This window comes from Lonchura striata, chromosome 3 (assembly GCF_050655825.1).
Source record: "Lonchura striata isolate lonStrDom1 chromosome 3, ASM5065582v1, whole genome shotgun sequence".
In the NCBI taxonomy this organism is placed as follows: Eukaryota; Metazoa; Chordata; class Aves; order Passeriformes; family Estrildidae; genus Lonchura; species Lonchura striata.
Window position 1 is genome coordinate 92,068,076 of NC_140705.1, and position 9,648 is coordinate 92,077,723.

The window sequence follows — 9,648 nt, forward strand, 5'->3', positions numbered from 1 at the left end:
CTAAAAACAAAAATCCTCTTTAAACTTCTGTGAAAACATTAACACAATCCTTGCATTTTGAGTTCCAACAAATGGTTTGTGTTTTTCAAGGGTTTTTGTCTTTTCATAGCCTATGCAGTAAGAGTTTTGTAATAGTTTTCTAATCCCTATTTACTAGGCCATAGGGGACTGTTTTCTGCTACTTAGATCTCCTGTTTCTCAAACTGTGGATGGTGAAGAGTCTATAAAGAAATCAGTACAGAATACCTTGGCTAAGGCAAAACATGGTGGTTTAGTTGAATACAGCTTCATAGATGAAGGAATAATTTGCTGCTGTTTAGACAGTTAAATATGTGTGTCTTTGCCCTAATTGAACTTTTTACAGATAGCAACCAAAACAAACTAAAAAAAGGAAAACCTCATAACTTCTTACATTGATGGAGATGATAATCAAAGCTGTGCTAGGCTTTTATTTTGTCTGTTAAAAAAAGCAATAAGCCACAACAGTGCGCTGCTATGCAAGGCTGGCACATCATTGATACACACCAAAGGCATTTTGCCTTAAAACTACACAAATAATGCACAGAGAGCACACAAGACTTGATGTAGCGTATCTTTTCACTCTGGAAGATCAGCTTTTAGCAGAAGGATGTGGAAAAATAGGGAAAATACATGCAGCTTTCCTATGTCATTTCGAGTAATAAGATTTTAAAAGTTTTCTAATATTTTTCTAATTTTTAAGGTTCCCTGGACTTACATCAGGAGTAGTTTGTAGCCTGCTAGCTTGTTATGTTAACTCTGCTCAAAACCTAGAAGTAACAGTGGATACCACATCAGCTGTTGCTTCTGCCAGGGCAGCTAGACTGTAGGAGAAAAGATTTCGCCTTGCCACCTTAACCTGCATCCCTCCTATCCTCTTTACTGTGCTCAGAACTGTTTGAGCTGAATGAAGAGTCCAAAAGCAACTGCTCAGTTTTTTCTGTGCACATGCCTCAACTGAAGGATTCCCAACCACTAATGCTACTTGTGGCACAGTAGAGCGGGAAACAGCAGTCTCTTTTTTGGAAATTATTCCCTTGGACAGTTCAAGTTAATGGTATTTCAAAGAAGTTTGAGGCCATAATGTTAAATGCAAATGGAAGAGGGCTTTTTGGTCTTATTTTAAAAAATTAGAAGGGTGAAATCCTTTTTTTATGGAGTAACAGTGTTGTACTCCTGGAGGGTACTGGATGGATGCATGCATCCCTGATGTGCCAAGCTGCTTAACTGGAGCTTAGTTGGAAATTTTTATAAAATTCTGATACAGGCTTGAACTGCAAAGGCAGTGAGAGGCTTTGGGGTATCTCCACTCTCCTACAAAGATTTTTCTTTTTTTGTTTGTGTGTAGACAAGTATTTTTTATACTGTTTTTATTCAGTTAAGGAAGCAGGTGATCAGATTTAGAAGTTGTTAGATATACCTAAAATGGTTAGTTCAGAGCTGGCAGCTGCTTGCAGTAGCAGTGACCTGGCAGTGGTCAGTGGCAGCTGCAGAAGGATGTGCCCACAGTTAGGTCTGGGTCTTCAACTCACTCTTTCTTTTCCCATTGTCCTTTATCTATCTGCCACTGCATTTCATAGGTGTCTGTGCTGGCAAAGGCTGAGCTCTGGATTCTTAACCCTGTTTAGAGAGGGTTTCAGGACTGATTGTTCAAAGAGGCACTGCTTTCCATCTCTGCAACCAGAGCAATCACCTCTGACGTTGGTAGTTTGGTATTTGCCCATTCTTGTTGGCAAGCAAAGCAGTGCTGTTTATCAACTTCCAATGCTTAAATTACCAAATTTCAGTGAAGCCATTGCTATAGTCCATCCTAACTGTACTATATAGATACAGTTTGGTTTTAAACTTCAGATTTTTTACTTGAGCTGTTACTCCAGGTTTACCTGTGGGTTTGTTGTTTATGTTGTTGTAAGGGAGAAAATAAAGCAGCTCATACACTTGAAAAAGCACAACAGGAATAGAGGAAGGAGGGAACAATAATGAAATAGAAGGCCTGGCTTTTGTCTCTCCCCATGAAGTCTGCACTGCTTCAAAATATTATATGAGCTATTTATTCTTCAAGTTGTATTAAAATAAAAATAATGCTGTTGACCTTTCAAAGAGATTGCCTGATCATATGCAGACTTATGGAGCCAGACAAGAGAAGTCACAAGCAGCTAGTAGTCAAGAAACCAAAAAATCAGGATTACATTATATGTAAAATTCTTAGAGTAGTAAAGTAGCTGAGTTTTATTCCCTTTTTTCTACTTTTACTGCAGACTTTGACAGCAGTAGGTTACAGTGTTTAATACCCTTACCCTAGATGAATTAAGTTGCGTTCATTCAAGCAATAGTGCTATGGTGATGCTATAAAAAAGCTCATGTAAAATTTATAGCCTCAAAATGACACTGTCAAATACTTTTATATTTTTATACACCCCATTGTTTGTAAATATCCTCTGGTAAGCTTGAAAATAAAATTTATTTTCCTATCAGACTAGTTCTTTTTATTTACGTGAATTATCTCTCCTATAAAATGTTCTTAGAAGTAAATGGTCCTATACTTTCTTGTTTGTGGATTTATTAAATATGTCCTGCTGTGGAAATTCAGCCAGCAGGAACTCCTTTTACCTGCGTCCTGTCACTATTCTCTTTATAAAAATATCTTCAGAGATGTCAAGGCATCTTGATTTTATTCAAGTACCAAAGCTTGTATACATTTAAAGTCTTCATAGTGCATGTTACTGACAAGTTTGGAATCCATTAGTAAATATTTCAATCTGTTCTCTCAAAAGACTCCCAAAACATTGTTCATTCTTTGCTCTGTGTGTGCTGGTTTCTGTATGCGCAGTGTTTTATTTCCACTCATACTGCTTTGAACAGGTCAGTCCAGAGGTTTGGTGTGCTGCACCAGACTCATTCTGAAACAGCCATCCTGCATTTTGCCATAGTATTTAAAATTACTTTAGTAACAGTTCATTAAATCCAGCAACAGGTGGTAGGGGAGACTTTGATTCTGGCTTATCTTTCTTGTCAGGATGTACAAGTCTGTGGTGAGGCAGCAGGGCAAAAAAATTAAAACAGTCTCCCATCTTCTCGGGATTCATCAACATAGCATAGCTGTGAAGTAACTGCTCACGAGTTGCTGTGTCACTTGAATTCTGCAAGAGCACCTAGAAAAAAAATGCAGGTTAGAGTCCTTCCTGTATTCCTATAAATTCCTGCATACCTGCAATCCCTTCTTGCATCCTTTCCACTTAATGGTGCTGTAATGGTTGGTAAAACTGGAGAGATCACTGGTGGTGGTCCATAGCCCACACACTGATGAAAGTTTTGCATTAAATGCTCCTAAATATAATCAATTTATTTTCAGGGATCTGGAGTAACTTACACCTAGCAGAATCAACTTTCTGATCTCATACCTACATATTATTTTGAACAACTTCATTTTAAAACCAAAGACTAAAGCTCTCATACTGCTTAAGAGTATTGCCTGTGGATTGGGAGAGTTCTGCAGATGTGTACACTCATACCTGCAGTCGGAGGTCAATGCCCATGTTCTTTAAAAACTCCCTCTGTTTTATAGGGCCTAATGTAGCTGTTTTTCCCTGTGCCATCTTTCGAAGGTAGCTGAAATCAACATCTGCTGTCAGGTCTGCTGTACCTGGAGCACTCAGCACATTGTGAAGTTTGTGATTCCGAAAACCCTGCAAATGAAATTGGAAGATTACACTCAGCTGTAGCCCAACCATCATAGCCAGGGCTGGCAAAAATTAAGCTGTGCCTTAAGAGTGGCGACAATAGCAAATTATACATGGAAAGTTTGAGATAAATGTAGGAAGAGCGCAGATTTCCCTTTCCAAATGACAGAAATCCTTCTGGGAACTGATTAAACAGGAATTACTCAGTTTTATGCAGTTTTTGCTATTATGCCCACCTATGAACTTTAACTTACAAGAACCTAACAATCAAAGATAACAGAGTCTTTTGATTTATTGCTACAGGGCAAATGCCTTACCCGGAAAGTGTCAGTTTTGGTTCCGTCGTGGCCGTAATCTGCGACCAGAGCAGCTCCACCATCCTTCTCTATTCGAGAGGCCAGCCTCTGCACAATGACACCAGCCTCAGGACACACTTCCACATGGTCTCTTGTTTCTTCTGGCTAGTGCAGAGTTCAAACACCAGAACACCTGTATTAGCAGACAAGCACAAGGCAAGTATCCCTCACACTTGGTGTCTTGGGGCTGTTGCTTTCCTGGGACATGCAGGTACAGGAGGTGCATCCTAGGCTACCTACACTGGCTTGAGCTAGTTTTTGCTATCACTCATTCTCAGTTAGTATTTTCTGAGTGCTGGATTTCAGTGCTCTCTTCAATAACCAGTAGTCAAATGCCAATTTTTCTACCAATAATATCTCTATCAGGTGAAATTTCCTTGCTGTAGTACTTAAGGAAAATAGCACTTCAGCTGTGCACACCCTTCCGAGAGCCCTTCCTCTGTGAGACTTCATAGCTCCGTTTAATCTCCACTACTTAATTTTGTAGCTTTGAGTATCCAGTGCACTTCAGGAAAAAGCCACAGCCACTCTCCATTACAGGTCAGCCTGGCACTGAGCAGGCAGCTGCCCTGAGTACCCTGCAGCATGCTGAGAGCCTGGCTGCGGCAGGGCCACTATTGAGATGGTGATGCCACACACACAGTGGAAAAGTCTGCCCATCATTTGGTGTCTTGGTTTGCTCTCTGAGACATGTTCTGTGTGCAAGCTTCTATTTTGCAAAGTTTGATACACATGGTAACTTTTGTGCTGCAGTTTCACAGCATACAAAGCTAAACACTTGTGGAAATTTTAAGCTTTATTCATTTATAGACCGAGAGCCCTCTTCTTGCTGTAAGAGTAACTGAGAAGCACTAAATGTACTTGAAAGAGTCACTAAAGGTGTAAGGATGAGCTCTGGTAGGCATAACCTCACCTGAATAAAGTTTTGTGTCGCAGGGGTCCTGGATGGTGACAGGACAAACCGCAGCTGGTCAGGAACTTCTGGGTCAATATCAACCAACACCTCACGCCAGCCTTTTTCTGTTCGCTGTTCAACGAGCCCAAAGTACTCATGTTACACTCCAATAGGTACCACAGTATCTTGTTCATTTGACTGAACTAATATGTCAAGCCTTTTCACAAAGGTTTTAGGAACAATACATTGTTAACAACTATTACTCATTTAATTCCATTAACTGCCTTAGAAAAAGCTTGTGGTGAAGAATCATCTGCAGAGCCAACAAATACGAGTTTAATTATACTTGAAAGGAATCAATGATGCTCTGAAGAAAAATGCCGCCTCTTCTGTTGACAGTGCAACATTTAACTTATCAAAATAAAAGATTTCATTCTACTGGTGATTTTCATAAATTAGCTACTTCTGAATTGTAACTAGACTCTATTTGACTGCTCTCATTATTATTTAAGTGAAACCCCTTCAGTCTTTTCTTAGTATTATTACAGAAAATCATGTGGAAATTAAAATCTGTGTCAATGTAGCATAAGAAATAAAAAAACCCAAAACCTTGAGAGTTATCTGAGCAGAAAGAAATCCTTATCTTTCTTCAAGTTTTTCCATTAAAAATAATTACTAGTTTTACAGTTTTCAGCTGAATTAAGCCTTATTTGTCCAATTCAGTTAGAATTATTTCATCACCAGAGATAGCGCATGTGACTAGTTGGCACCTCAATTCTGTTCTTCCTCAAAGAGAAAAAGTGTTTAAGCAGATGGTCACAATTAAAAGTAATAATCTTTCTATACCTGAAACTTATGTATTGGCAGGGCATCAAAGAACTCGTGTGCTAGATAAAAGCTGTAACCTGTGGGAAGGTAAAAAAAAAATGCATTAAATTATAAAACTTCTAGAACAGCTCTCAGTTTAAAATATTTTTATGATTTTTAATGAATTAAGCTAGTTAATGTGGTTGTGAAGAAATTGTAATTACTTCCAGCTTGCACACATTAAAGATACCATTTCTACAGCTAGTTCTAGTTACCAGTCCATGAATTTTAGATCACTTTCTTGTGAAAGGAGATTCAGGCAAAGCAGTAAAGTTTTCGGGTTTTTTTTTTTTTTCCCATGGAAAGAAAAAGTCAGAATATAGGAAATTGGGTAGGTATCCCCAAATGGAGGTTGACAGAATAGGTAGCAGTGATAAAAATGAACCAAGATCCTCCTGCCTCAGAGTCATACAAGTAAGAACAAATATGTGTAAAACTACTTTTCTGTCCAGTGTGAAGGCTAGAAGAGATGCCCTCTGCTATCTAAAGTTATCAGTGAAGGAAGGGCACCATCCCTTTAACAAGGCATTCAAGCTCCTTACCTGGTGGCACATCTTGAATGTCTCTGTACCAAAAAATGGGAATTCCAGTCTTGCTAATGCCTTTCATGTAAGCAGACTCATCCTCAGGGCTTGGCTGCACCTTCCCTCCTGTCAGCATCACTGCTTGGATCTCGCTGAGTTTGGGGCTCACTTCTACCAGATGAACAGAGATATCACATGTACTAAGAACAGAGGCAAGCTGCTTGAAGACCTATAAAGACAGATGAATTCTATCAGGTGCAGTCTTGTGCTGTGTCCCTTAATGGTTTAAGTATTAACCTTTCTTCTCACTATTTACTGTTCACTATTAACTATTCAAGATAGATTTTAATTAGCTTTCACTAACAAAACAATCTGCATTTTGCTCCCTCAGTAGGAAGCGTGAGTTTCTTCATAAATCTTAATAAAAGCTGCTACACTTCAAAAAAGTTGGCTATACATTACAGGGTTGTAAGGACAAAAATATGAAATGCTAATTTGGAAGAGCAGTAGCAGCTCCTCCAAGACCTGCAGAAGGTCTAGCATTAGGAGAAAATGTCTCCGTTTTCCCTGCCACCTTTAAGAAATGTTTCATATCCCACATCTCATTATTTTTATTAACATACGTAAATAGAACAAAAGTTATTATGTGGTGCTAAGTCCCATTAGCAATCTGTTTACGAATCACCAGCATTTTAATAAAGACAGCCATGCAGGCATGACTGAACACAAAGCACTAACTCAAAAGAAGTAAGGCCCTGAAATGCCCAAAGGAATTAACACAATTTCATTCTGTGTTATTGCACTCCCCTGTTCTGTTCCTTGCACTAAGGTCTCCGTATCAATTACACATAGCAACACCTTCTTAGATGGTTTTCAGTTTGGATAATGTTTCCCTGCACAGAAATAATTTACAATTAAATATTCCTGCCCTCCCCTTCTCTCCAGTGATGTTCGGAAGGTCACAGCCATGTCCATGGAGTGTGCACATGCTGGCCCCGGTCTGCTTCCACCTGAGAGCCCTGGTCCCAGAAACTCATCCATTCTAATCAGAGTCGGAGCTGCCAAACTGACTGAAGTGATCTGGCTACTAGGCAAGGCAGTGAAACATCTTCCCCTCAGATTTCACTGCAGCTATGGAATACAGCCAGAAACAAAGAACACGAGTGGTTTTCACCTACCCGCAATATATCCTCCGTGAGGGTGCCCCTCCCTGGGCCCAGCTCCACCAGCTGGAAGGTGGTTGGTTTGCCCATGGCCATCCATTCACTAATGTACCATATTCCTATTAACTGTCAGTGAGAAACAACACACGGCGTTACAGTAAGAAATTCAGCACTTGCAGAAAATCACACCTGCCTTTGTCTGATAGTAACTGAGATAACATGGCCAAATTCTGTCTTGATATTTTGAAGTTAAGAAGAATTATGATACATAACATCACATTATTGTCTTTAAGTATTAAAATTGGTCATTGATTGCTGTCAGCCCAGCAGAAGCAACTCTCCATCAATAAATGTGGAGAGTCTGTTCTGGCTGGAGCAAGAACTTTCACCTAAGGCTCAAATGTAGGTCACTGTCCAGGTACCTTTGGACAGCTGTTTTTCCTGACAATACATTTACCAAAGCATCACTGAGAAGAGGATTTAGCCAGTCTTCACTTCTGGAAATTATACACAAACCAGAGCGAGCCAGACTAAACTCTGGAGATTATTTTTGAGGGTAAGTTTTCACACTGGAAAATCACCAAACTCTTTTTATTTATAAGCAAGTTCTGTATGAAAGTGTTACTAGGCACAGATGGTGTTTCATAAAAAAGACTTTCAGAAAAACAAAACCCCCTTTCCTCCCTCAAAACCAATTTTTCTCTTGGGAAATAGCTTGAACCGTATCATAGCTACTCCAGTATTTTGACATTGATAAGGTGGCTTGGAAAACTGGCTTGGAAATCAGCTGGGATGGAAATTGGAAAGGACCACATTGGGCTATCCGGACTACCCTTCCCATTCAAGTAGGTCATCCTAGAGCACACAGCACAGGATTTTGTGTAGATGGTTCCTGAATGTCTCCATTGAGGGAAACTCCACAACCTCCCTGGGCAATCTGAGTGCCAGTAAATTTCTTCCTCATGTTCAGGTGGAACTTCCTGTGCATCAGTTTCTGCCCATTGACAGAATGGACACCGAGCCGATCCCGGCTCCATCCTCCTGGCACCTCCCTTCAGATACTCACAGACACCCATGAGTTCCCCTCTCAGTGCCTCTTCCCGAAGCTGAACGGGCCCAGCTCCCTCAGCCTTTCCTCGTCAGAGAGATGCTCCAGGGCCTCAATCATCTTTGTTACCCTCCACTGGAGCCACTCCAGGGGCTCCATGTCTCTCTTGTCCCGAGGAGTCCAGAACCGGACTCAGGGGGCAGGATCACCTCCCTTGAGCTGCTGGCAGTGCCCTTCCTAATGCGCCCAGGATTCCATTGGCCTTCTTGGCCACAGGGGCACACTGCTGGCTCGTGGATGGCTTGTTCTCCGCCAGGATTCCAGCCAAGCCCGCGTGGTTGAAGTAACTTAACGCGAAGAACTGCGTTACCTCTCCGAACACCTGGCTTATTTCAGGCGAGGTGATGAAGTCCCCGCTCTCGCCGACGCCGCCGCGGCGTGTGTAGTAACCCTGCGAGGGGGAAGCGGCACAGGGGCCGCGGTGAGCGGGGCCCGCAGCGCAGCCCCCGCGGCCCGGCCCGGCCCCGCCGCACCTGGCCGGGGTTGGTGAGCGCCTCCCGCATGTACTCGGCCACCGAGATCGGCCCGCTGGCCCGCAGCTTGCGCGTCAGGTGCCGCAGCATCGCCCCGTCCCCGCCCGCCGCCTCCGCCTCGGCCCCCGCGCCCGAGCGGGGCCGCGCCGCCGCCGGAGCTGTGGGAGAGAGGAGGAGAGGGGCGCTGGGCGGGACGGCCCCGCCGAGCGGGGACGGCAGCGGGGAGAGAGGAGGAGAGGGGCGCTGGGCGGGACGGCCCCGCCGAGCGGGGACGGCAGCGGGGAGAGAGGAGGAGAGGGGCGCTGAGCGGGACGGCCCCGCCGAGCGGGAACGGCAGCGGGGAGAGAGGAGGAGAGGGGCGCTGAGCGGGGCGGCCCCGCCGAGCGGGGAGGGCAGCGGGGAGAGGCGGCGCTCACCGCGGGGAGCGGCGGGGTGGGAGAGCCGCGGGCGGCCCGCCAGCAGCAAGCGGCGCGCCAGCGGCAGCGCCATGGCAGCGGCTCCTGCTGCGGCTCCCACTCCTCCTCCTCGGTCTTCCTCCTCCTCGTCCTCCTCCTCCTCCTCTCC

At 43.4% G+C, this 9,648-nt stretch overlaps 1 protein-coding gene across 1 annotated transcript; it reads right to left on the bottom strand.

The window, feature by feature from the left end:
- Positions 1-2,671: 2,671 nt before the first annotated feature.
- On the bottom strand, positions 2,672-9,644 carry LOC110475793 (protein arginine methyltransferase NDUFAF7, mitochondrial-like). Its single transcript, XM_077781959.2, has 10 exons — positions 9,501-9,644; positions 9,085-9,242; positions 8,922-9,002; positions 7,519-7,629; positions 6,359-6,569; positions 5,796-5,854; positions 4,968-5,081; positions 4,016-4,159; positions 3,531-3,704; positions 2,672-3,170 (listed from the first exon to the last, which is right to left on the bottom strand). Exons 1-10 carry the CDS (start codon positions 9,571-9,573, stop codon positions 2,958-2,960), a joined length of 1,338 nt encoding a protein of 445 aa, XP_077638085.2. The 5' UTR covers positions 9,574-9,644; the 3' UTR covers positions 2,672-2,957.
- Positions 9,645-9,648: the final 4 nt, after the last annotated feature.